The sequence below is a fragment of the Ahaetulla prasina genome, chromosome 3, assembly GCF_028640845.1.
Source record: "Ahaetulla prasina isolate Xishuangbanna chromosome 3, ASM2864084v1, whole genome shotgun sequence".
Lineage (NCBI taxonomy): Eukaryota > Metazoa > Chordata > Lepidosauria > Squamata > Colubridae > Ahaetulla > Ahaetulla prasina.
The window spans coordinates 120,805,280-120,833,278 of NC_080541.1; the positions used below are offsets into that span (position 1 = coordinate 120,805,280).

The 27,999-nt window shown below is 36.4% G+C and overlaps 1 protein-coding gene across 2 annotated transcripts; it reads left to right on the forward strand.

Moving 5' to 3' along the window:
* The first annotated feature begins 32 nt into the window (after positions 1-32).
* ZBTB37 (zinc finger and BTB domain containing 37) lies at positions 33-27,995 on the forward strand. 2 transcript variants are annotated; one of them, XR_009154363.1, is made up of 5 exons: positions 33-141; positions 4,352-5,299; positions 7,715-7,814; positions 9,940-10,487; positions 24,692-27,995. XR_009154363.1 is itself a non-coding variant. In XM_058176737.1 (4 exons), exons 1-4 carry the CDS (start codon positions 65-67, stop codon positions 10,426-10,428), a joined length of 1,614 nt encoding a protein of 537 aa, XP_058032720.1. In that variant the 5' UTR covers positions 33-64; the 3' UTR covers positions 10,429-24,574. The 2 variants fall into 2 exon arrangements, 1 of the variants encoding a protein (XP_058032720.1); XM_058176737.1 differs by lacking the exon at positions 24,692-27,995 and having other exon boundaries at positions 9,940-24,574.
* Positions 27,996-27,999: the final 4 nt, after the last annotated feature.

Genomic DNA, 27,999 nt, shown 5'->3' on the forward strand with positions numbered 1-27,999 from the left:
GCGAAGATCGTTTCAGAGGGGCTGGGGGGAAAGCAAGTCAATCAAGAAAGACGAAGGGGGGGATATGTACTTCCGGGGCGTTTCTCTTCTGGGGGTTCGCTTCCGGAAGGGTGTTCGGGCTCGTCCCACCCCCCCTTGGAGGTACGTAGGCGATGTATTTCGGTCCCCTCGGGAAAGGGAAGGAGCTCGGGAGAGTTGTTCTCTCTCCTTTCTTCCCACCCCCGGGCGCACTCGAGGACAGTCATTCAGGGGTGCCTCCCAAAAGGACGCTGTGGATTCTGCATGCCCCCCCCAAATTTCTAGTCTCACTTCTCCCCTTCTGTATCTTAGCAACGGAGTTTGCTCCTCCTAAAAGATATTTCTCTGTACAAGGTTGCTGTCCTCCTCTTCCTTGATCTTTTGCACCTTCCCCCCAAGTCCGCTGAAATCTGTCAATGTGCAGTCACTGTACTCGCCTTTTGATTCAACCATACATTCCTCCCTCAGTTTGGTTATTTTAATTAACTGTCCTCTTCAGGTACTTTTTGTTAAGAGCAAAGCGTTTTTGTTTCGTTGCAATTTGCTCAGGTTTTTGGAGTATTTGGATCTAAGAAAGGGGTTCTGGGCAGAGAAAGGTTTAGAAAGTTGGAAGGAGGATTAAATGCTGTCCTGTAGTCTGCTCTTGCCTGCATGCCTCTTTGGAAATACTGCAAAATTCAGCATTCAGCAGCTTACTCTTTAGTCTGCATGTATCGCTATTTGTGCGAAGAGATGTTATAGAACTTCATTAAAATTATGTGTGGTGTGGAGAAACTGTCTGCTTTCTTTTGAAAAAACTGAAAAAAAGTTTATTTCTATAATTGTTTGTAAGGTTGGGAATTATTTTTTTTCCTGTTGAATTAACAGAGCCAACCAAAGTTCCAGATTAGCAGTAGGGTTAGGACAAACCAAAATAACAATTCTGCATGTGAATAAAATAAATATATGCAATTAATTGCTTACAACAGCTTAAATGGATTTATAAGAAAAATGTTCATAAAGAAACAATTTTAACAAATGTAGAAATAGTTAATACAATTAAGAACCTTATGATTCTTGATGAACGTATTTTTTCTTTTCTGTACACTGAGAGCATATGCACCAAGACAATTTCCTTGTGTGTCCAAATACACTTGACCAATAAAAAATTATATTCTAATAGTGTAAATGCTATTGAATAATGAAGCATCACCCTTATTACCTTTATGAAAATATTTGATTAGCCACTGTTGAAGCTCAACTCCATGTAATTCTGCTGTTTCATTTGGGCTTTTCTCATTGTTGGACATCTGAACATAGCTCTGCTCTGGAATCAGGATATGGGAGCAGGTATATATGAGAAAAAGGAAGATTTGATAAAAATAAATTAAATTTCTTTTTTTAAAAAAATTGAATTTTGGATTGTAATATATTTAAACTATATTTCCTAAAATTAGAAAGCCACATAATTAATAAGCTTTATCACTTCACTTCATGGTAAAAAAAATCTATTTTGTAAAGTCTGTGGCTTCATAAATTATATACATAGACTAGAGCAGGGGTGTCAAACTCACGTTGCCACGGTGGCATCACGTGATGTATCGGGACGTTTTTCCCCCTTCGTTAAACCGGGCGTCCGCGTGGCCAGCACATGATGCATCCGGCCCACGGGCCAGGTTTGACAGCCCTGGACTAAAGCAACATGGAAAAGCTATTCTGTACATTTTAAGAAACTTTGCTCAGAAGAATCTATACAACATCTACGGTATTCCTACAATGGATTCATGAGGTCTTTACGCATAACAGTCTGCATATAATTATTGCTGATATCTATCTGCTTTTCGACTGAGGTTTACTTGTTTTACTACTTTATTATTAGTAATTCTAAAAGTGTTCACTATTGTGTCCGTGCAATACCGTAGCAGACTAATGCAATAAAATACAGTTAATGGATGTTCCTTTTTGTAATACAATAGAAATAAAGAATTCTAAAGCATCTATCAGGCTCTGTTAATTCTGTGTATGTATAAAAGTCCATGTTCGAAGCTCATAAAACTAATTTCAAATTATGAAATATTTTACCATAATTTTTAACCTTATTACAGTAAGGGCACATAATTAAGAGTGAATACTGAGTATCCTGTGTCACTCCAGTAAGAGATTTGAGTTTAGAACTGGATACCAATCCAAGATTAATGTTGCCAAACACTAAATAAATAAACAAGATTAATGGTACTGCAATCTTTTTTTTTCTTTCATAAAAAATGGAAAAGAACTATTGAAAATAATAGAAGCAGATGGAGAATACTAAATAAAAGGATATAAAATGTTTCTAATAATTGAAATAATTATTAATTATTGCTAATTATTGCTAATTGCTAATAGAAAAAAGGAATGTAATATCTGATGTTTTCTATCCCTTTTTTCATGCACTGAGCATACCAAAACCACTCTTGCCATTGGTGAAAGTAGAATTCCAACTGTGTGTATTCATTGCCGAAGAAATATTGGAAGGATAGGCTGCATACATTCATTAAATAAGAATAAATCTAAGGAAACTTTCTTGTCTGAAAAATATGGCATAGATATAGATCAGGGGTGTCAAACTCCCATTGTCACGGTGGCATCAAATGATGTATCGGGACTTTTTTCCCCTTCACTAAACTGGATGGGGGCTCGGCCAGCACATGATGCATCCAGTCTGCGGGCCACGAATTTGACACCCCTGATATAGATGAGCTGATCAACCTTACAATACACAAAATAAATAAGGTACAACATGCTGCTTTTTATGTTGAACTTGGCAAATAACTTACCTAACCCCTCAATTTGCAAAAATTATTCTTGTATGGTATTTGTTGCTACATTCATAATGTTTTATCAGCATAAGCTGTTTTCATATCCATATATCCTTGCAGTATTCTTAAAGAAACCCATTCTGATGTCTTCTGATTTTTTTCCCCTGAATTAGTATAACTACCAAGAATATCACTGCCTGACTAGAAAGTAAAGAATTTATTTGCATATGGAAGATATAGTTTTTATCAGTAATGTTACTATGTGACTTTGAAAAACATATTGAGTACATGCACACATGCAGTATACCATTCTTGCATTAACTATCACCTTGAGTAATATATAAGCTGACTACAGAGTTTATTGCAGTGGAGATTTTTACTGTTCATCAATATGAAATATAGTTTTATTTTCAATGATTTTTTATTTATTAGTAGCAATTCTATGTGTATTAGTGAGTGAAAGTTATGTTACCATGATTGGTCACAATGAAATAATGGTAAATGAGAATTAGTAGTCTGCTATATCCTTGCATAGATGCCTCACAGCACTGCATAGGTTGGAAAGGCCCCTTTATCAACATTATAAACCAAACTGTTTACATTTGCCCTAAACCTTTGATGGAATTTCCATCTTAATTTGAGCTTTTGATTATTGGGAGGGATGGCAGAAGTCAGATCCTATGTATAAAGAATGTATATACATTGTACTGTTTTTGTTAAACATTATAAGTTAGGTCAGAGGATTTGCATAATTTTATTGCTCAGCCCTTCAGAAGGTTATTAAAACATTTATTCACATAGAATAGAATTTTTATAGAATTTTTTATTCTACATTATTCTTGTCAAATTCCTTGTGTGTCCAATCACACTTGGCTAATAAAAAAAATCTATTCTATTCATTTATTTATTTATTTTTATTTTTTTTACATTTATCTCCGAAGACTCAGGGCGGCTTACAGTGTATAAGGCAATAGTCTCATTCTATTTGTATATTTACAAAGTCAACTTATTGCCCCCCCAACAATCTGGGTCCTCATTTTACCTACCTTATAAAGGATGGAAGGCTGAGTCAACCTTGGGCCGGGCTTGAACCTGCAGTATTTGCAGGCTACTGTGTTCTAATAACAGGCTCCTTACAGCCTGAGCTATTCCGGCCCTATTTATTCATATCTTCCCACTAATTACTGAAAGACTGGATGAAAATCCCAGTTTAGTTCATGAAATAAGTAACATTTTTCTTATAATGTAATATTACCTATCTCCTTTATTGGTAACATTGTTAATTAGCTAGCATAATTGCACTTGGAATGTTGAACAATGTTAATATTGTTAAGAGAAACAGTTGAGAAAAAAGAGCATTTACTACTCAATTGTCAACATTCTGTGTTTTTTTCTACATAGCTGTTTAGCAAGGAAATATTTTATGTGTCATATTCACACAAATGCAAATTGATATAAAAAATGGTGTGTGTGTTTTTTAAAAAAGTCATGCATTACAAAACATGTAGAAATAGAGACGCTCTTTCTAATTCAGCGGTGTATTTTTCTATCATTAGGGTTGCTCCACCTGCAACTGGAGCCGTCATGGAGAAAAGTGGGAACATTCAGTTGGAGATTCCTGATTTCAGCAATTCTGTTTTGAGCCATCTTAACCAGCTTCGCATGCAGGGCCGGCTGTGTGACATTGTCGTTAATGTGCAAGGCCAAGCCTTTAGAGCGCACAAGGTAGTGCTGGCTGCTAGCTCACCTTATTTTCGAGATCATATGTCACTCAACGAAATGAGCACAGTCTCCATCTCTGTTATCAAGAATCCCACTGTGTTTGAGCAGCTCCTTTCTTTTTGCTACACAGGGAGAATATGCCTCCAGCTTGCTGATATAATAAGTTACCTGACAGCAGCTAGTTTTCTACAGATGCAACATATAATAGACAAATGTACACAAATCCTGGAGGGAATTCATTTCAAAATTAATGTGGCTGAAGTTGAAATGGAATTGAGCCAAACAAGAACAAAGCATCAAGAAAGGCTCCCAGAATCTCATCGAGCTTCCCCATCTCTAAATCGTTCTCTGAGTCCTCATCATAGCACTCCAAAAGGCAGCCGTATGGGCCAAGTTAGCACAGTTCTGGACATTCGGGAACTGAGTCCTGAAGAGTCTACAAGTCCTCAAATAATTGAACAGAGCTCGGATGCGGAAAGCCGGGAACCCATACTGAGGATTAATAGGGCAGGTCAATGGTATGTAGAGACAGGAGTGGCAGACCATGGTGGGCAGGGGGATGATGATGTTAAAGTGCTTGGAGCAGTGCGAATCAAAACAGAAAACTTGGAGGAGTGGCTGGGGGCAGAGAATCAGCCATCTGGAGAAGATGGGAGCAGTGCTGAGGAGGTCACTGCCATGGTGATTGATACAACAGGACATGGATCAGTAGGACAAGAAAATTACAGTTTGGGCTCATCAGGAACAAAAGTTGCCCGGCCAACCAGCACTGAAACAGACAGGTAAGACTGAATGTTATTATTGCTTTTTAATACTAATACTGTGTCTATGTCTACCTTTGCCATGTCAAAGGTACCGTAAAAACGTTAGAATACTTCAGGCTTAATTCCTGCTATGTAAAGCTCATAATCTAAAAACATCGAAGTGGAACAAAACATATAAAAAAGCTAATTGGATGTAGTCTGTAACTTCAGAAGGTGAAGAAGCGGTGAACTGGACAAAGGCAATTAAGAGTATGATAATGAGAGTTCAACTTCTAAAAAGAAAATGTATATAGCTTTTTAAGTAGGACTTAATTTGCCTCTGGCCAAACTTTATTTCAACTCTGGATATTGAAATAAATGAGATAGATGATTAGTTGGTGTTTACCAGAGACAGTGAATAGTAAATTTTGAAAAAACGTGAGAAGTCCTAATATTCAATGAAAAATCGTGTGATAGATATATATAATCTTTTAAAAACTAGAATTTTAGTAATAGCCAAAAAATCGCAAGATACTCTTGTAAGATGGACAGAATTTTTCTCTATTTAAAAACAGAATTGCATGCCTGCAAGTCATCATGAGGAAAATTTTAAATCTCTAACTTGGTCTGACTAAATTGTAACGTTTTCTTTCAGTTGATTCTTCAAACATCAGTGAATTTTTCTGCTTTTGTTTCGTTTGAATGAGTTTATTTTATTTTTTTCTAAGCATTCCCATACCTAAGAGAATCTGGACCAATGGCTATAACTAATTTGCCAGTTCAGATATGATATGATATGATATGATATGATATGATATGATATGATATGATATGATATGATATGATATATTATATTAAATTATATATTATATTATATTATATTATATTATATTATATTATTTTATTTTATTTTATTTTATTTTATTTTATTTTATTTTATTTTATTTTATTTTATTTTATTAAATTTCAACCAATAGTTACTACAAACCAAGATTTGGAAAACTAAACTTGATTTACTAAAACATGATTAAGGATAGTTTAGTCTGAATTAAGCTGTTTTGTTTGGAGAATGTTCTTTCTTAACTCTAATAGGTAATATTGAAGAAATACTGTACCCTTGCCTGATCTTGTGTAGGAGATAGCATCTGTGGTTTGATTATGAGATATAATCTGCTTTTGTTACATTTTGATATGCTAATTTTTTGTTTAACATTTTATGCAACAGCTTTTGGAATTTAAGAGTGCAACAGTAGATTTAGTAGTGTGTAAAAACTCTTAAAAATTATTTTTTTCTTAGTACTTTTAGAATAGAAGAGAATAGAATTTTTTATTGGCCAAGTGTGATTGGACACACAAAGAATTTGTCTTGGTGCATATGCACTCAGTGTACATAAAAGAAAAGATATGTTCATCAAGGTACAACATTTACAACACAATTGATGGTCAATATATCAATATAAATCATAAGGATTGCCAGCAACAAAGTTACAGTCATACAGTCATAAGTGGAAAGAGATTGGTGATGGGAACTATGAGAAGATTAATAGTAGTGCAGATTTAGTAAATAGTTTGACAGTGTTGAGGGAATTATTTGTTTAGCAGAGTGATGGCCTTCGGGAAAAAACTGTTCTTGTGTCTAGTTGTTCTGGTGTGCAGTGCTCTATAGCGTCGTTTTGAGGGTAGGAGTTGAAACAGTTTATGTCCAGGATGTGAGGGATCTGTAAATATTTTCACGGCCCTCTTCTTGATTCGTGCAGTATACAGGTCCTCAATGGAAGGCAGGTTGGTAGCAATTATTTTTTCTGCAGTTCTAATTATCCTCTGAAGTCTGTGTCTTTCTTGTTGGGTTGCAGAACCAAACCAGACAGTTATAGAGGTGCAAATGACAGACTCAATAATTCCTCTGTAGAACTGAATCAGCAGCTCCTTGGGCAGTTTGAGCTTACTGAGTTGGCGCAGAAAGAACATTCTTTGTTGTCCTTTTTTAATGATGTTTTTGATGTTAGCTGTCCATTTTAGATCTTGCGATATGATAGAACCTAGAAATTTAAAGGTTTCTACTGTTGATACTGTGTTGTATAGTATTATGAGAGGTGGAAGTATGGAAGGGTTTCTCCTAAAGTCTACCACCATTTCTACGGTTTTGAGTGTGTTCATATGCAGGCAATGTACAAATAATCTCATGTTTCTGTTATGACAAATTTGTTTCAGGCAAAGCCATCTTTTCTTATACTAATTTATGTCCTAAGTTGAGAAATTAAATTACTTCATAAAACTTCAAGCTACCATTTATAGTTTTAGAGGTTTCTTAATTTATTACAGTTTGCTTCATATTTTATCCAATACCTGTTCTCCCTGTTATCAGTTAGTGATGAAGCAGAATCTCCATTGTTGTTTTTTTTAGCGTATTTGTATATTACACAAATAGCTCTTAATCTTATTTTCCTTTTGCAGATTTAGCCCTTCTGGTAGTGTGGTTACTGTAAATGATCGGTACAGGTCAAAAAGTGAATCTCCATGGCGGATGGATGAACCTAAGCAGCCCAGTTCCCAGGTAGGTGTCTCTTGGAGACCTCTGTGATGATAATCATGATGCTGATGTTTTATAAGAGTAGTTATAGAGAAGCACTTTGCAGTTGGTGTATGTATTTATGTGTTATTGAGGTGTGTGTGTATGTGTGTGAGATGAAGAGACATAGAGCAAATATTAAGGTGTTGTGCAAAGAATGGAAAGGTCCAGGTTCTACTCTTTCCTTACACATGGAAGCCCAATTGAGTGACTTTGGTCAGTCATTTTCTCAGTCCTAAGTCAAAAGTCACTATCTACTAACCTGTAGATCAGTGCAATGTGTGCATAATCCACACAAACACACACAGACACACTCTGCTACTGTGTTATATGGTGGGTTAGTGGCGAATTAGACATGCTCTATTATTAATTATAATAGGGTATGAGTGCTTCAGAAAATAGGTCAAATAAATTTTGGGAAGGAATGTGAAGAAACTGATTTTTATATGTATCTAATCAGTGAACTAATAAGCAGACTTCTACTAATGTATCTTGAAGTGACGTGGTAGCTCAGTGGCTAAGATGCTGAGCTTGTCGATCAGAAGGTTGGTAGTTCAACGGTTCGAATCCCTAGCGCTGCATAATGGTGTGAGCTCCCGTTACTTGTCCCAGCTTCTGCCAACCTAGCAGTTCGAAAGCACGTAAAAAATGCAAGTAGAAAATAAGGACCACCTTTGGTGGGAAGGTAACAGTGTTCCATGCACCTTTGGTGTTTAGTCATGCCGGCCACATGACCACAGAGATGTCTTTGGACAGCGCTGGCTCTTCGGCTTTGAAACGGAGATGGGCACCACCTTCTAGAGCTGGAAACAACTAGCACACATGTGCGGGGGAACCTTTACCTTTACCTTACTAATATATGTGGAAGCAATAAACCCTTTTTACTTTCAGAATTTTATCTTGTTTCCTAACCCTGTCTGCTCAGGATGCACATAGAAACACGTTAAAAGCAAAACTGTAACATGCGTATTGCATTTTAGAAATTTAACCTTAGTCATCCCACCATCATAAGAAAACCGTCTGCATGTGGATACAGAAAATGTTTTATTTCATCTTAGGGATTTGGATGATAAGCACAGGACAGTTTAGTGAAACAGGGCAGTCGCACATTATTGTGAAACAAACTAAACATTTTTAATTTTGTCCAACTGATGAATATGCAAGGCTCTTATAGACTTTAAAATACTTCTTCCTCTGCGCTAAAAAAATTGCCAGGGTTGTTTAATTTGCTTAAGTGGAAGACTTCAAGGACAATCTGACACAAAGCATGGTTAAAATAAAAAAAAAATCTGGAATATATATGTGTGTGTGTGTGTGTGTGTGTGTGTGTACATACATACATATATATATATATATGTATGTATGTATGTATGTATGTATATGTATATGTATATGTATATGTAGGTCTTTGGTTGTTCGGGTTTTCTCCCGTGTAAAATTGGAAGTGCCTTGGCGACGTTTCGACGAAGTCTCATTCGTCATCTTCAGGCCTCAGCTTCATGCTTCTAAAACTATATATATATAGTTTTTTATTTTTTAGAAACATACAAACATAAAAACATCTTCCATTGAATTTCAAATACAATGTGTCGGTGTGTGGGTTACATTTTTGTGCAAACAACAATTATCTATCATCAATTTGTTTAATCCTCCATTTTATCATCCAATTGTAGTCAAATGTTTTAATCAATTAATCTCTAAAAATCATTCTGGAACAATATTTTGTCTTATTACCCTATTTTATCCATCATTTTGAGACAATTATATCATTCAATAGTTTTTAATGGAATATATATTTTTAAACTACATGTAGAGTATTAAAAATTAAAACTTTCCATGGTACATTGACATTCATGCTAGTGATCACTGCATCTAGTTCTACAGTATAACTTGTTTTTTTGCAGTGATCACCATACGATTCCAGGAAGTTTTAGGCAAGGCATAAACATAACAGTCTTTGTTGTTTTGTCTCAGTCTTTAATACCCTGAGAAATAATGCTTCTAAATCTGGATTTTGCTGATCAACCATAAAGATATCTAAGCCTTCTTGTTAATGTTCATCATCATATTTAGCCAATGTTTATTTTTCTTCATAATATTTCTATTATAGGTGGAGGAGTCAGCTATTGTTGGAGTAAGTGGCTATGTGGAATATCTCCGTGAACAGGAAGTATCTGAACGGTGGTTTCGTTACAATCCACGTCTGACTTGCATCTACTGTGCCAAATCCTTCAACCAGAAGGGTAGTCTGGACCGGCACATGCGGCTTCATATGGGCATCACACCTTTTGTTTGCCGGATGTGTGGCAAAAAGTATACCCGCAAGGATCAGTTGGAGTATCACATCCGGAAACATACAGGCAACAAGCCCTTTCACTGCCATGTCTGTGGGAAGAGCTTCCCCTTCCAGGCTATCCTCAACCAGCACTTTCGTAAGAATCACCCTGGCTGTATGCCACTGGAGGGATCGCACAGCATCTCTCCAGAGACCACTGTCACCTCCAGAGGGCAAGCCGAGGAAGAGTCTCCTCTTCAGGAAGAAGCCGGTCTGGCTGGGGAAACAGCACAGGGATCTGTATCGACTACTGGGCCAGATTGAGACCAGATGCCCAGTGGATCAGGAGATCTTCTGTAGGATAAGCAAACCCCACTGGGATGGTGAGCTCCTGTAGTTGGTTGTGCAATGTTGCCATTGGACGAAGACACTCCCAAGAGGTTGCCAAAACAGAAAAGATACAGTACTGTAACTAAAGTGCTTATGGTTTCCCTTATTTTTCTCCATCTCCTTGGAAAGGAGAAAACAAAAACTGGGTCAACTAACCTCTGATTCAGGGATTAACAACTTCGGAGGGGTGGGCTGTTTTTTTTTTTTTTTAAGTATTCAATAGTGAACAAGGAGAAATATATTTTTCTCATTTCTTGGCAACAGATCCTATGGTCCTCTGGGCTGCAGAGATCTAGTTATGTGTATGCAGAGCATCAGCATCTGTATTTATCGAAATCATTATACCTCCATAAGATACCTGGGGTCAGGAAATGGTTTTTATTGTTTTGTGCCCCACTCTTATTTCCCAGGTAATTATTTTTTTGAAAACAATGGCTGTTGTACTATAACCAACCATGCCTAAGTGTATTTTATCTCATTTTCATTTGATGTATCTTTTTAAAAATTGACCCATTACCTAAGGGCTTTTATTAGGGGGAGGGGGCTTGCCATTTCAACATGTGTGGCCTTGCCTGTTTGTTATAAGGCTAGCAATTTTTTGAGCAGTATTTTAAAGATTACACAATATTTAAGTAATTAAGCTACTGAAAAGGCAGTAACTACAGTATGAGGTTCTGCCATCTTTGAATGATATTTTCAGTTGTGAAATATGGGTAGTGCAGAACACGTCACAATTCTTGCTTATTCTATGTGTGCTGCAAAAACTGAAAAGTAGATTTCTAGTTATGATGAATTTTTAAAACAGTGGCTTTTTCCAAAGGTCATCCTTTGCCTCCCATGCACTTGATCTAATGAAACAGCAATATTTATATATCAAAATAGATGGATCTCGGTGGGAGAAGAAATCCTGTCTTTGTCTTTGTTTCCCTGTTTGATATTTTTATATGAAAAACATGCAAAAAATATGCTCCTACAGTTCAGTAGGGTGAAAGCTCCCATTTCCTGTAAGCAGTGAAAACTTTTCCTTTACACTTCTATAATATTTCACAGATGAAGTTGGGGAGATCTCTCTCTCTCTCTCTCTCTCCCTCTCTCTCTGCCAAATTCAGCAAATATGCATCTCATGTTTCTTAATATTCTGTTTATAACTGAAAGGTTACATGTGCAGGAGAGCAAATATTTCAAATAAGTGTCTTATATTTGCAAAATAAGTTTTGTGTTGGTATTTAGTAGCAATGCTGAAGAATAAAGGTGAAGAGTTGGCATAATGCTAATATTATAGATTATACGGAGTTAAAATGGCTGAAGCAAAACTTATAGGAGAAAACCTGAGATGTGGTGGAGCCATGAAATGAATGGGGAGAGGAATTATAATGTTATATAAAGGAAGAAACAGCTTTTTGGTGAACATGCTTAGATTTGTATAATATTAATATTTCGCCAATCTTGCCTTCTTACTACATACATTTCTTGCTTCTAAAAATGAAACTCTTTTGATTATGCTCACAGGAAGAATGAAAATTGTTCAGTGCTCTCCCCTTTCCTCCCTATGTGTGCATTTCTTTTTTATGTTAACTGTGGAATTTGTTCCATTCCCCAATTCATGATGAAGCAAGCAGTGATTTTTCTTTGTGATCACAAAGATACACAGATTCAAAATGCATTGAAAAGATTAACTTATATTTGTTTAACAGTTTGACAAGATTCTCCCAAAGCCACACACACACTTTTCTTCTGGATGAAGTAGGGAGGATAATAGATGTGAATATATCTATCTATATGCTGCTTTAATCATAACTTTCAAATCTACCAAAAAGAAACAATTTACATTGAAAAGAATTGGAAAATATTTCTAGTTAGTTTATAACAAAGTTTTTAAGCATTTAAGAATAGAATTTTAAAAATGTTACCAAACTTGTAAGGCATACATTTATTTATCTACAAGTATGATATAAATATATATATATATAAATATATATAGATATATAATTATAATGGGAATATTTCTTTGCTGAATTGATGACGGTGTAGCATTTCTATATAAGAGTTTCCTCCAAAGCAGAATGCAGCAAAAAATCCATACATATTAAGGGGGCAAAGAATTGTAATGGATTGTTGAATGTGGCATTTACAGAGCTGTGAGTTCTTTTTGGACTGATACTGTGAACAGAGGAGTGACCAAGTAATCCAGGCTTGGGTCATCGGTCATTACCTGCTTGCTGGTAGACTCCTCTTTATTTAGCCTGGCCAGAATCATTGAGAATTTCTTGCCTCTTAGCCCAGGCTTCATTTTAAAAGAAAAATAAAGCTTGTGAAATGTGCTTTTAGTTGCAGCCATTGAAAGATGTCATTGTTACTTGCATGCAAATGAGCCAATATTCTTGCCCGTTCTTCTTTTGAACTGGGTTTATAGCTTTAGTTATCCAGTCAGCTTATTTATACAGAAGGCTACATTATGAGAAAAAGCCTGTAAGAGGCTTGTGCCAGCAATCTTCCCAGTCCTTGCTTTCAATATGCCCAGAATATTGAAAGGGAAACTTCTATTTCCTTTTATAAACAACACAGTTTATTTTGAAAGCTGGACCCAGACAAATGTGAACCTTAGGTATGATTCATTCATTGAAGCAGACAAATCCAAATCACAGCTTGTGAAGGTTGATTTATTTCAACTAACCATAATTACAGTTAACTATGGATTTATGTTCAGATAATAATACCTCTGGATGCAATCATGTCCAATGAGGCCAGGATTCAATATTTTGCTTGTATGTCTGTGTGAAGGTGCATGTGTGTGTACATGCAGAAAATGATCTTGATCTGTGACTTCACAAAATATAAAAGCTGCCAAAATATCCTGAGCTTTGTGGCTTTATTGCATTTGTAGTGTAATCAAGAAATCCTGATAAATGTTATTACTTAAAGAGCCTGACACTCTTTAAAGATTTAGAAGCTTTGCAGGAATACATGCAGGTTGTTATGATTTATATAATCCAAATCGTGCCAAATATTGAGGCATTGCATCTATTGACAATTGCTAGAATGGGCAGTGGGCCACTTAGGAAAGAATCTAACTTCGTTTGACCATTTATGTGGAAACCCATGGTGTTGGATGTGGCTGGAGCTGAAAGAAAACTCTTTTGAACTGCTTGATTCTGTCTTGAGATCTTATTTTTCCCTCAGATTCTACCTTGAGTGCTCTTTTTTTAGTTATTCTAAACAATGTGCTATTTATACAAATAAGTTACGAGCTGATGGTGCATACATTCACAAAGCCTGTTTCAATACTTAAACTTGTTTCAGACGATTATGCTTTGTGTTACAAAATGGAAAGTATTCATTTTCATAAATGCTAGTATGTTAGTGTTTGAACAAAAGTGGCAAATAAAAGTGGTTGCATTAGACAGAATTGAAGCAAACCTGTGGTGATGCTTCCTTTTTTGTTCTGCAATGAAACATTTACTTGTGCTGGAATTTTTGTATTCAGTGCTTTAACCTTAACGACAAATCTGGAAATGGGCTTCAGGACATCATTGTTGGAGACATTAGGCATTGGCTATATTGCCACCCAAGCTCAAAGGATTATTCTCTAGATTCTGTAGTGTAAATGCGTTGGTAACCTATTTTTTTATTCAGTGCATCTGGACATTTTTTATCTGTGCTGAATTGATTCCTAATGTGACTCAAAAGGGAAGTGAAGTAAAATTCTTTAATATTATACCTCATTACTTAATGCCTAACGTCAAAAATATTATCTATAGTGAGTAATTTATCTCATTTTTTAATGAGACTTGGTAGGTTGAACTTATATTTACCTCTTCTCTTTCAAAGAATGACAGAGCATTAGAAGGAAAGGATAATTTCATTGCCCTGCACTTGCAGAATGAATCTTCAATGTGAAATTTTGCCATTATCTTCCTGTGTCTGCTTATATGCATTAATCTTATCAAAAGCAATAGAGTAAAATTAATATAATTCTTAACACACATCATTGCACTGCATGTCTGAATTGCCTGATTTGCTTTAAAATAGCTAGCGTAAACAAACGTAGAACAAAAAAAGAGGAAAAAGAATCTAAACAATTGTATTCCTTTTTTCCTTGAGCATGAAAGATGCTTTTCCCAAATATTTGTGAGACTCCAACTTATATTTAGAGATCCACATGAACTCAGGATACAACTTTGTCATGTCTTCAGTGTCTGAAAAGGTTGATCAGTAAGCTGTATTTTTTTTTAAGAATACAGCTTTTTTTTGTGAGAAGAGAGCTTAATCTCTGAATTTGAAAACATTTCTTGCCAATAATTTTAGATTTTATGAGTTTTACTTCTGATGTATTCAATTTCTAATGTCCAGTTCTTCTAAACTGAAATGAATTTTATATTTCATAAGCTTTACTTGTTCTTTAATTTTGTTTAAAAACACCTATTACAATGATCCTGAAAAGTGGAATTTGGAAATATGATTATAAGTGGAAATGACATAGAGGTGTCTTTTTTAATAGTGTAAGTAAACTCTTATTAGTAAAAGATTCATCTACTTATTAATATAAGATCTGTAAATATATCAGAATTTTATATACTAGCAGAAAATATCTGAAATAAATTGAATACAAATGAATTAAATTCTAATCTTATTAGAAATTGCTGCTTATGCCACATTTTTTGAATGAATTTTATAAATTGTTTTCTGGAGTTTTGCAATCCTGAACTATTAAAGGATCAGATGCTGTATATTGAACTGTAGTTGATGTCTGCTGGAGGAGACCCAGGATTCAGACCTAAAGGATTCTGTTCTGGTTGAAAGGATGAGATCTTGCATATTTTTGTCAATAGGTTATATGCAGATTAGGTAAACCTATTTTCTAAGATAATGTTTAAAACATTATTAGGTCTTTTAAAAAAGGTTAGATTATTTGTCAATCACTTGCAATATATTGGCCTTTAAGAGGAGCAGTTAAAACTAAATATAGCATTTTAAAAAATTTCTTAGTAGACAATAAACTATCTCTACCATTCTGATTGTGACATCTGTGCTCCAGAATTTTGAAGGGTATATTTTATTTGATATAAATATTTTGAATGTTTATACTTCTGCTTCCTTGGACAATGGATTTTTTTTTTGGTTGGGAGCAAGTTCACCAAAGGTGGCTAAGGATGCTTAGTTGGAGGTGGACAGGTAGATGTATGTCTGAAAGCCAAGTTTGGAATTGCAAATTGAGTACTGAAGATCAACTTTTGCAGGTATATAAATTGGACCATTGTTCAAGGCAAAAAGTTTTGAGAATTCAGCGTGTTGTTTCTTGCCATAGCAAGCTGATGTTTTGGGGAATGTCCTTTTTAACAGTTCTGAGGGATGTGAAGGTGTGCTGCTTCTATATATGCAGGGTCATGTTTCATTGAGACGTATTGGCAAATTGGTTCTGTATTGGTGGTTATATTCCTTTTAATTTGCCTAATCTTTTTAAATAAGTCTGTTAATGTCTGTCTCTGCATCTTGTGATATGGAATTCTATGTATCAATTATAGGAAAAGTTACTACATAAAACAGATTGCTGGATTAGATTTATAACCTTGTAGAATGACACAACCAGGGAACAAAAATATGCTCAATGTTCTAAGATTATGTGTCGTGTTATATTCTGTAGGCATGTCCTTATGGAAAACCTATTTACTTATGCCATTACTTGCCATTTAAGTCATGTTTTTCAAATACAGGTAGTCTCATACATTTAGTGATCATTCAAAGTTACAATGGCATTGATTGAATGATGGCTATGACCAGTCCTCAGAGTTCCTGCCATTCCAACACCCTCTCCAGTCATGTGATCCTGATCTGGACACTTGGCAGCTGGCTTACACTTATGACTGGTTGCAGTGCTCCACGATCACATGATCACCATTTGCTGTCTTCCCTGCTGGTTTCCCCAGAAAGTAAATGGGAAAGCTGGCAGGGAAGATCGCAAGTCATTGCCCATCAATGCACCTTCCACAACCCCTCTGCACTTGTGGCATCCCACCCTCCCCAATTCTTGCATACATTCACTGAACCTCACCACTTTTCACATCACTCCTATGTACCCTTGCGCTCCCTCCCCAAGCCTCACTGCACAATGCACATCCCTCATGCCCTCTCCCATTAGGCAGCAGCCACTTATTTACCTGCTGACTTGCTTGAGAGCCATCTGGGGCTTGTAACTTCCTGTCAGTTTCCCCACTGACTTAATGGTGGGAAGCCAGCAGGAAATTTCCTTCCCTAATTGTTGTCACTAAGGGATGTGGTGGTATTTTATGACCTTATGACTTAGTGACAGAAATTCCAAACCCAATTGCTGTCATAAATCAAGGGCTACCTGTATATCTTTACACAAATTGTTAGAAAGCAACTGGAGTTATAAGAAATAATACAAAACAATTCCTGAATTAAATGGCAGAAAATTCATTAAAATTTTAATTTGCTTGAAGTCTGAATTTTCATTTAATCTTGTCAAGCAAGATACATTCCAGCATAAAGCACTAAGACAATTCTCCTGATCAAACTGGGGATTCATTTTGCTGGCGAAGAGCTTAAGGAGATAGACATTGCATGTGCAGGGAAAGAGGGTGTTTTCTGTTAGAATTTGCCCCTGCTAGTCCTAAGGAAGCCAGCAGCTATATTATCCAGATAAAGGAGAAAGCAAAGCCTCATCTGAGTTTTGATAGTGCACTATTTTGCCTGACAAGTTTGATCAGTTGTTTGTTTTTTAAAGGGCCAACTGGATTTTTGTAGTCCAATTCTGGTATACCTGCATTTACAGATATATTTCTGAACATTTGTTGGTCTTTATAAAGGTAATTCCCCATTTGTAAATCTCAAGATTGTTTAAAACTTTTAACCGGTGCCTTCCACTTTCCCTCTCCTCCTCCTGTGAAGCCATTTCTTCAGCACTTGCCAATTACGATGGGTATGTTTTTATCTCTTCTGCAGGTGCTTTTCTTTATAAAATGAAAATCTGTATGGGCCCATAATATCTTATGTCTTTTTGCTCCAGGAATATAGGGCTTGCTATGTCTCGATCTGACATGCTGATTGATTGACCCCGTTCTTGCCTCACGTGGCATTCGTTTCCTTAATTGTTCATTACTTTTTTCATTTGTTCAGATTTTTTGTTCTGAGAATGAAAACTACTACTAGACCTCCAAGCTTTATGGCCTAGATTACCTTTCTATGGTTTAAACCACTAGCAGAGTTTGAAAATACCTTTTGCCTTACTGTATGAACTAATCTTGACTGGAATGAATTTGGGGTTCTGCTGAAAAGAAAGCAAGATCACATTTGCAAGTGAATGTGAACCATTTGCAAGTGAATGTGAAATTATGCAGCTTTTTAAAAATTTGTCAGAGATTAATATGTTCCCCATTTGATACCAGTGGTCATCAAATGCCATAAAATCTAAAGCCAGTTAGAGTGATTCTGGAATCAGACTTTGACTTCCAATGTTCTTTGTCAAAAACTGTAAGACCGGTAGCATATTTATTGCCAAAGATCCAGAAATTGCCAAGTCACATCAGCACTGCTATCTAAAAACAGGTTCAGATGTTTTAATACTACTTCCATCTAATCTGTATGCAGAGTTTTTTATAGTTTTAAAATGTTGCCATTGATGTCTAAGATTAGGTATTTTTCACACAAAAACTGCCTCCAGTTGCAAAAACTGAGTTTAATTTTCTCTTAAACATTAATGAGCCTTACTCTTCAAGGGCCCCTGCATCTTTTTTGTATTATATCAACCAGATAGAACTGAGATTCCATTTGGTAAGCAACTCCTTCTTGTATTTATTTATTTTTATTTATTTATTTTATTTACTATATAACTCCCCAGCCCTCCTTTGTAAAGAGGCTGAGAAAGTAAATAGTTATGGGTTCTTTCAGTGAGAGTCACTCAGTTCTGTTCTGGGTAGCATTGGAAGAATTAAAAGGAATTGCTTCTTTTTGCCTCTACCACTGCAAATAATTCCATATCGAAATTGGTACAAAAAATACTAAATGCGGTACTTGTTTCAACATTAGCAGAATGTTGCAGCTAGAAATGAAAAAAGCTACTGCTTGGATAAAATGAGTTGCTTGATGCATATTTAACGTACTTGGGTTTTCTCCATTTATTTCTCATTTTAACCGAATCTTCTATTCCAGTGATATAAGCTATGTTTGCTACATACCCCTGAGAGATGCATCCATTTTTCATTTCATTGTAGAACAGTTTGCACCAATATATGCATGTAGGCATACATCTAACTGTGCTGTTTAGAAATCTGCAGTGAATTTTTAGATCCATCATTCCTGCATTTATGCTGATTGGACAGTGCTAAATGTTTCTGTTTAAAGGGAAACAAGCTGTAATCCTTTACTTAACCACATAAAGGAGCTTTAATTCAGTGACTGAAGTGCTAACTCCATTTGTTTGTTAGGTATACGCTTTTTGCAGAAATCAGAGTTCAGGTAACTATCAATACACATGAATATTTAATATACATGAACTCCTGGAGGGCAGGAGTTTTTGGTCTGACTGCTAGTAAATTATTGCTGTGAATGGTTGTTTAAATGAGAGAATTAACACTGATTACAGAGTCTTTAGGGACCTTGTCTCTTCCCAAGAATTAATGTAATGCTGTCAAATGATTGCTGGGACAGAAATTTACTATTTTCTAGCTATTGATGAAAAGCTGAGACATTTGAACAAAATATTAAAAATTGCAGTGTAACATTTTATAAAACATTTTTCTTCCGTTTCTGCTTCCTTAAGTAATCTACCCTTGATTACAGTTTAATAGTTTAAGGTAGAAGGTGCTGTATAATTTGGAAACTGGACACACTGATTCAACAGTGTGTGTATTAGAGAATTTGCAATACTCCATTTTTTTCAGTATGAAAAATAAATAAATTTCTGACAATAAAGTGTATTTTTCTTTGCAGAAAACGAATATATCAAATAAGATCATTTGAACTGAAATGTGGATACTTTTCTTGAAAAACTATTCAATCTTCTTTTTAAAAATAAACACACAGTTGCTTCCGGAATATTAAAAGCACACTTTCCCTTCCGTAGATACATATTTTTTTTAATGCAGAAGGGAACTGGTTCATTTTGTCACAATTATGCCTACTTTTCCTGTAAGAATCTTTTATCTTAAGATGTCAAGTTCATATTTCAGAAATGCTTTGCTTGCAGCCAGTCTCCAGCAGAAAAACTTACTCAATGACCTGTACTTAAGAACATGGAGAGTCGCTTTACTAGGCAAGGTGGATCAACTGATTTAGCATAGGATTGGTTTTTATGTTCCCAGTTACTCTGGGCGTTTGAACATCAGTACCTGATCTCCATGCATTCTTATATTCACATTCATTGGAAGCAAAAGCAAAGTTGTCAAGACAAATACATGCGGAATAGAGGTGTATCTTACGTTCCCTTTGCTGTAGCAAAGATAGAGAGGGGCTTTTCTAATATTGAAATACAGATGGCAATACATATTCTTTAATCACACTCTTTATAGATTTACTCTCAAATAGACATTACTCATGTTTTAATTAGTTGCCATATTCTCTAAAGGCAAAAGACTGTAGAGGCCATGGAGAAATATAGTCTGAATCCTGGTTGTGGGAAGGAACCTTTCTCCTGTTGTGCTCCCAGTCCAGATCTCTGTTCTATAGTTTTCACAAAGGAAGCTCCAATGTCTGTGGTAAGCAAGTTGGCGTCAAAGGGGATCCTTGAGGTGGGGGGGAAATTGAAAACCACCATTTTAAGAGTCTTTACAGTAGGATAATACGCTTCTTGCACTTGTGCATCAGTTGTATGAGCCACATTGGCTATAATGTCAACTGCCTTGCCCTTTATTCTTTGCAATAACATTCAGTAGAGAAAAGTGGGGAAACTAAATGTGAATCATCATGTTCATTGAGAGCCCCCAGCCTTTTGGATTAATGAGGTATCTGAAGTTGAGGCTAGGAAAACATGCATTAATTGCTGGGTAAGCTCTATAGAGTTCCTTTTCTTATGCTGTACTTGAATGTAATTGTGTGATTGGAGAGTCAAAATAATATGACAGATCTGTTTAAATAGAAAATAAAAAGTATGTGTTAACTTATTATGCTAGGAAATTAGGCTAAGAAAATATTGTCCCTTTTTATTTTGCTCCTGCTGGCTTCCCCCCCATCAAATTAAAATGACAGAAATTGCATTCCTTTTGTATGAACTGAGGTTGTGAATGGGTTTACTGGTAACAGTGTTGTTTCTTTATTGAAATACATCGAATTCAATTCTTTTTATTATTAGCCTGTGGCAGCACTTGGTCACTTAGCAGATATTGAAAAAGCCAAGCAGGATCAGTTTTGAAAGAGATCCAATTAGTGCTTGGATGGGAGATTATCAGGATTCCTAAAGCTGTGGCCCAGACTGGAAAGAAGGCAATGACCAACTACTTCTGTATTGATGCCAAGGGAATTATAGAGGCATGCTTGTAGGGAAATACAACTCAAAGGAGATGGTGTAATTTTTACTTTGTTATTAGAAAAATATTAGTTAAGTATGTCAAGAATGACAAGTCAAACCTACATGTATTAGAACGAACTACAGCACGTAGTGATGATGTTTTCTGTACGATAATGGAAAAAATAATTATTTTGTACATTAATAGAACTAAGTTTTAGAATGAAACTTGGATATGGCATTCTGTTTGCTAAATCAATAATAATCACAACTGACAATCAAGAAAAAACAATGGGAAGGTCCTCAAAGGAAATAGAGAAGCAATGGAGTGGAAAGTTCTCCTATAGAAGCCCCAAAGAAACAGATAAATGAGAACTACTTATGACTACTTATACTATATGGGGATCATAAAAAAGATATTTTCTGTATGTTTAAAACTGATACATTGTGTGCGTATGTATGTGTGTGTGTTGATGATTTATAACTCATTCTGTTCCGATCAGACCAGTGACTTCTAGTTATTCTTTTCCATAATAATGAAATATACTTTCTTTTTCTCTACATTAGGGCTGTCAAACTCAATTTCATTGAGGGCCGAATCAGGGATGTATTTGACCTCGGAGGGCTGGGGTGGATATGGTAATGGTGGGCGTGGCCAGCTCGACATCACTTGTCTCGGGGGCACCTGTGGTGGCCTGAGCACTCTGCCAGTGAAAATGGGCTCCTGAGCTCAGTTTCCGGCTGTGCTGGCCTCCTGCAATCCTCTGCCAGCAAACACAGTGTCCGGGAGTGCCTCATGCAGCTCTCCCAAGCTCTCTTTTCACTGGCAGAGGCACGGCTGTTTCCAGGCTGTTTCCCCATGGGTTTGATACCCCTGCTCTTCATTATACATGGAGTCACCTTTTAATAGTAGTGACACATGGGAGAGACTGTTATAGAGGAAGGCGAAATTGAACTGGGGAGTAGTGGTAGTACTGGCTTGTGTGTCAGTGGTCTATTTTGAATAACATCTCCTACCCTCAGGAAATGTAACTTGAAAGAACATTGAAATTAATATTGTTCCTCTTGCAGCCAGTGGGTAGTGGAATTGTAGTCTCCTCAGGAAGAGAATGCTGTGCAATTTCAGCAAACATTTCCGTGCCTCTTTCTCTGGTGCTATTTATTTTACCACTTGGTTTTTGTATAACTAACTACATTTTTGTTTATAACTCTTGACCATGCATATCTAATATAGATTTTCAAGGACTATGCTTTTTTTACTACCTTGACTACAAATCACTGTATGTTCAATTAAGTATCTTGGATTTTATGAGTTTTATATACAATGCACCCCAGAGAGATTGTCAGTGCTTTGGGGAGAGAGCATGTTTTACAATATTTGAGAATGAATTTTTGTCTCCCCCTCCCTTGTGGCTCTTGACAAATACCAATTCTTCTTCCCAGGCCCCAACAGTATTAGGGCCAAGCTTTCCAGGATGGAAATCTCACATGAGGCTTCAGACTGTAAACTATGTACCGTAATTAATCTGAAATTTTTGAGAAAAATCACTGCAGCGAGACATAAGAAGCATAGTCAATGAGCAATGCCAGATGCTACATGGGTGAAACTTGCAATCCCTGATCTCACTGTGAACCCAAACTCCCAAAATGTTTGCGGAGTCTGCTGGCAGCTTAGCACACGTATAATATATAAAGAGAAAGAAAGCATTGTACATTTAACAGCAGCAGGCATTTTCTGCATTATTTCAAGAATCCATTTCATTATTACACTTTTTTGATATTATTTCTTGCAACCCAGCTTTTAAATGTAGTATGGCACTTTAAGTGTTATTTTAACTTCTCCTTGTCCCTTCTTTTTCCCACAAGCACTTTAAATTCTATGGATATTGTTAGCTATTATATACAGGAGAATTGTCTTAGGTGGAAAATAGATAGCACTGATTATCATGGTGCAGAGCGATTAGAAGAGATTTTTTGCAGCCCTGACTAGCACAAACAAGACACCTCTCCTCTCCTTGGATGTTTGAACAGCTTTGCATCTCTTGCAAGACTATCCCTAGCTGTCTCTCTTTTTGTGAGCATGCACAACCACTTCACTGGGAGTCCCAACAAAGTGTTGCTTGTGCATATTTCTGTATAGGCAGACAAGTGGGAACAGCTTTCAAAAAAGGTGTTTAATTTGCACAAGTGTGCATGTTGAAAACATTTGTTAACACTTTGGACTGCCCTAGTACCTTCTGCATCCCAGGAGGTGAAAGTATTATATATGATCACTTTTCTTTATCAGTACTTCTGCACTCCTCAAGACTATGAAAGCAAAATGCTATGTTTGCATCCCATATTTTAATTCAGATATATTGTCATGGGTGCATTACTTGGAACCTGACATATATAATATTTGGAAGGTTGCCATGCATGGTTGCTTGTGAAATAGGGTAGTTTTTGCTTATTGAAATGGGCTGTGTTTCTGCATCAAATCAAGTTTTTGGAAAGCTACAGAGCCATAAGAAAATGCAACTGACGCTACTAAGGTTTGTAACATATACAGAATTGCAGCAATAAAATGGGCTGAACTTTCATCAGATCAAATTGTATTGAAATAATGTCGGTTTTAGATTTTCTTGTAAATATCTCTGCCTCAAATAAGTTCACCTTGTACTGTATTGGAGTGGGAGAGCAGGGCTTTCATGGTGGCAGAGTGAAAGCTGGGCCTGTACTGGGTAGTATGAGTTCAGTTGCCCTGACTGACTGCGTTGTAGAGATATTCTATCTTTTGGCCACATCAAATGGAAATGAAAGTGGAATGGTTGGATTGCACAGATACTAGGTAATTTTCATAAAGGGAGCAATAGGGTTGTGGTCCTGGTTTTAATGGGATTTGTAAGAATTTGAGAAAAGAGTGGTTCAAGTCTGTTTGGGGGTTGGGAGCTACTGTCATCCATCTATACTTGTTCGCTCTTAGCATTAAAATATATTTGTCCCTCTCTCTGCTAGGTGGGTTTTGTTACTGCTTCCCTCATTAAAACAAAATCGTTCCCCATATGATACCCTCTATCAACCTGAAATAGATGGATATTTACTTTTCTGTTGGAGTATTGAGACTTCTTGCTGTATATTCTTTTGGGTTGATTTTCATTGCTTTGAATTACCAAGATCACTGTATTATTTTGCAGCAGGCTGAAAAGGGATCCAGCTGTTTGCAAATGATTGACAGCAGAACTGCCCACTTTATTTTTAAACCTCATTTTCCAAGCCTATGCACCCTCTTATTGTCCCACTGATCCTTAAGCACATGGAGGGAGAATAAAAGGGAAGCTAGATGGTAATGATTTTGTAGGTGTTCCTTTTGATGTAGGTAGAAGAAGATAAAATATAATAGTGAAGATAAAGGCTTGCATAAAACCCCTTTTAAAGCAGTTTAGCAACAAAAAAGCTCTTATCCAACAGCTTTAAAATGTGAATGAGAAGTTAGCAACTTGGTTAGAATTCTGAAATTTTCTATAAGTGTATACTTGAACTTCTGTTTGTATTTAAAACAAATGCATTTTTCCTCTTTAACACTGTATAAAAGAAATGTTATGCATGTGAGTGGTTTGAGAATTAAATGGTTTAATACTCAAAGGTGGAGTATTTTTTTTTTATTTGCCTGCAGTTTTACATGCTGTTTTTAAAAAGAGAAAATTCACCCTGAAGATTCTGCCAAATATTTATTTTTCACTCACTGGTGTGTTTTTTTTCTAGGCACTAAACCTTCTGGCGTATTTCTACCCTTGTTTTATAGTCAGAAGATGATAATGCTTCATACTCAATATATTGTAACTCATTAGGATGAGCTACATGTAATAGAAACTATTCAAAAGAAACAAACCTAACAAAAGAGGAGGTGGAGCTGCATAATATATAAAAGATCACTACATTGCTACAGAAATGCAGTACAAAAAACCAAGGATGAAAACCTGCTAGAATCCATATGGTTCAACACAAAAGGAGAAAAATGGCATTGCTATAGGCCACCCAACCAAGCAGAAGAAGGAAGCACACCACAATAGTAATGGGAGATTTTAACTACCCTGATATCAACTGGGAGAAAAACTGCAGCAAGTGGGAGATCGAACAGATTCCTAACCAACTTAGCTTGATAACTTTGCCATTCAAAAGGAGGGAACTAGAGGAAAAACTATATTGGACCTAATTCTTACTAATAGAGAAGAAGTAATAAAGGGAGTTGAAGTTGCCAGAAACTTGGGCGAGAGTAACCACATCATACTCGAATTCAAAATAATGCAAACACAAGCAATAGAATATAATCCAACTAGTGTCTTAAACTTTAAAAGAGTGGATTGTAACAAACTTGGAGTGAGCCTAAGCAAAATTTCATGAATAAAAATCCTAAAGGGGAAAACAACTCAAGAAGCGTGGGAAACACTGAAAAATATAATCATAAAAGCCCAGTCCAACACAATACCACTAGAAAATAAAAATAAGAAATCCAAAAAGAAACCAGCATGGTTGCACAAAGATTTCTCTGATAAACTAAAAGACAAAAAGGATAAGTACAAAAAATGGAAAGAGGGACACATAACTAAGGCAGAATATCAGCAGATGGCCTGAATCTGCAAAGGTGAAGTCAGGAAAGCAAAGTCAACAGGAAAGCAAATAGTCGGTCCACTAAAGAGCCAAAATGGCAAGGAAGTAACAGGCAATAGAGAGAAAGTAGAGCTGTTTAACTCATTCTTTGCATCAGTCTTCATACAAAAAGAAACTATAGCCCAACCTACCAAAAACACAATTGTAAAACAGATTAGAAATAAAAATTAAAATAAGCAAAAAAATGGTAAGAGAACAGCCAAGAAAGCTAAAACAGTCCTTGGTTGTATAAATAGAGGCATAGAATCAAAATCACATGAAGTATTAGTACCACTTTATAAATCCTTAGTAAGACCGCAGCTGGAGTACTGTATCCAGTTTTGGTCACCGCATTACAAAAAAGATGTTGAGACTTTGGAAAAAGTGCAAAGAGCAACTAAGATGATTAAAAGGCTGGAGATTAAAACATATGAAGAACGGTTGCAGGATTTGGGTTTGGCTAGTCTAGAGAAAAGAAGGACTTGGGGGACATGATAGCAATATTCCAGTATTTGAGAGGCTGCCACAAAGAGAGGAGGAGGTCAATTTATTTTCCAAAGCACCAGAGGGCAGGACAAGAAACTGGATGGAAACTAATCAAGGAGAGAAGCAACCTGGAATTAAGGAGAAAATTCCTAACACTGAGGACAATGTTAGTGGAACAGCTTGCTTTCAGAGGTTGTGAGTGCTTCATCACTGGAGGTTTTTAAGAAGAGGCTGGACAGTCACTTGTCTTCATTCTGTTTCCCTCTGTAGTACTGATAGTAGATACTCTAGTATAGATAATAGAGTAGTATCTCCTGGGAAATCTTCCAATATATGAATGCACTTCCGGCAATTCTCTAATCAGCTGACTGGCAAACTCCTCAGACGTTATCACTACACTTATGGCAGGCTATGCAGTTGGCAACACAGATTTCTGGGTTGCCCACCCATATATGAGGTTCTTCCATTCTGTTGGAAAAGCCCCAAGGACACCCCCCTCCAGTGAGGTCACACATCAACCCCAAACACTTCTGATCTATTGATAACCTCAAAATAAAGATACAAAGAAACTGCTTGATCTTTTTATCCCTGCATTGGACATTTGGGCTGCAATTGATTAAACATCTCTCTCCAGGAAATGGAATCCCTTCAAGATAAGGGAAATTTTTTATGTTGGGTCCTACATAAAATTGGGAAGAGATTTACACATTAGAGATTTAAGATCAACATGGGGCATTCCACTGGGTAAGAAATTACCTTCCTTACCAAACTTTACATGTCCCCAAGGTAGGACACACTTCACCTCAAAGTCCATTATTATCATAAGTACTATCATTCTCAAGGTTCTAGCTTTGTAACCTACCTTTGTCTGCTGAATTGCACGTTTGATTTGCTGTCGAATAAGCTCTACCTACACTTCAAGCAGGTGCCCTGTGCTCATTTACCTGCCATGGAACAGACCACAATTTGTATAGTACAATTACTGATTGGAATCATAAGAAATGGTTTCTTCCTTTTAAGTCTACAGCTCTGCACTGAAAATATTAATTGTAAAACATTTTACAATAAGATTATAAATAGCACATACAGGCAGTCCTTGACTTATATTTGAGCCAAAATTTCTCTTGTTAAGTGAGTTTTGCCCCATTTTACGACATTTCTTGTCCTAGTTAGGTGTATCACTACGGTTGTGAAGTTAGTAGCACAGTTGTTAAGTGAATCTGGCTTCCCCATTGATTTTGCTTGTCAGAAGGTCACAAGCAGAGAACACGTGATCAAGGGACAACCACCATAAATATGAGTCAGTTGCCAAGTGTCTGAATTTTTAATCACATGACCCTGGGGATGCTGCAACGGTCGTAAGTAAACAAAATGGTCATAAGTGACTTTTTTCAGTGCCATTATAACTTCAAACAGTATTAGTATCTTAACATTTCATTTAGAGAATCAATTATATATTTGTTACAATTCCATCATTTCTAATGCTATATGTTCTCCTAAATTTATATTAGATAAGAACTCTTGAGACAGTGTGATTCATTGAGAAAGTGCTCTGGAGTCTCTGCTTCTTGTAAGTAGATACATTCTGGACATGCATACATATATTGAACTACTGGTATTTACTCTGATTCCAAGTTGGATTAGCAAATAAAACAAATGCTGGGTAGAAGGGAAAACCATAAAGAATGGAATCACAGTAAACTATCAGATTGTCGTGTCCCACTCCTCCGCTGACGGCTGGGTCAGGGAAATCCGAATCAGGCTTGCCTCTGCAGCTCTGCCCAAAGTCCTAGCAAAGTCCTCAGAGCAGGCAGGAGACCAGTAAGTGACTTCAGCAAGATAAGTTCGACTTTTGCCTGACTCAGAGACTGCCAGAAAGTAGATCCTTTATATAGGCCATGGGGTGTGGCTCCATGACTCAGCACTCATTAAGGCCT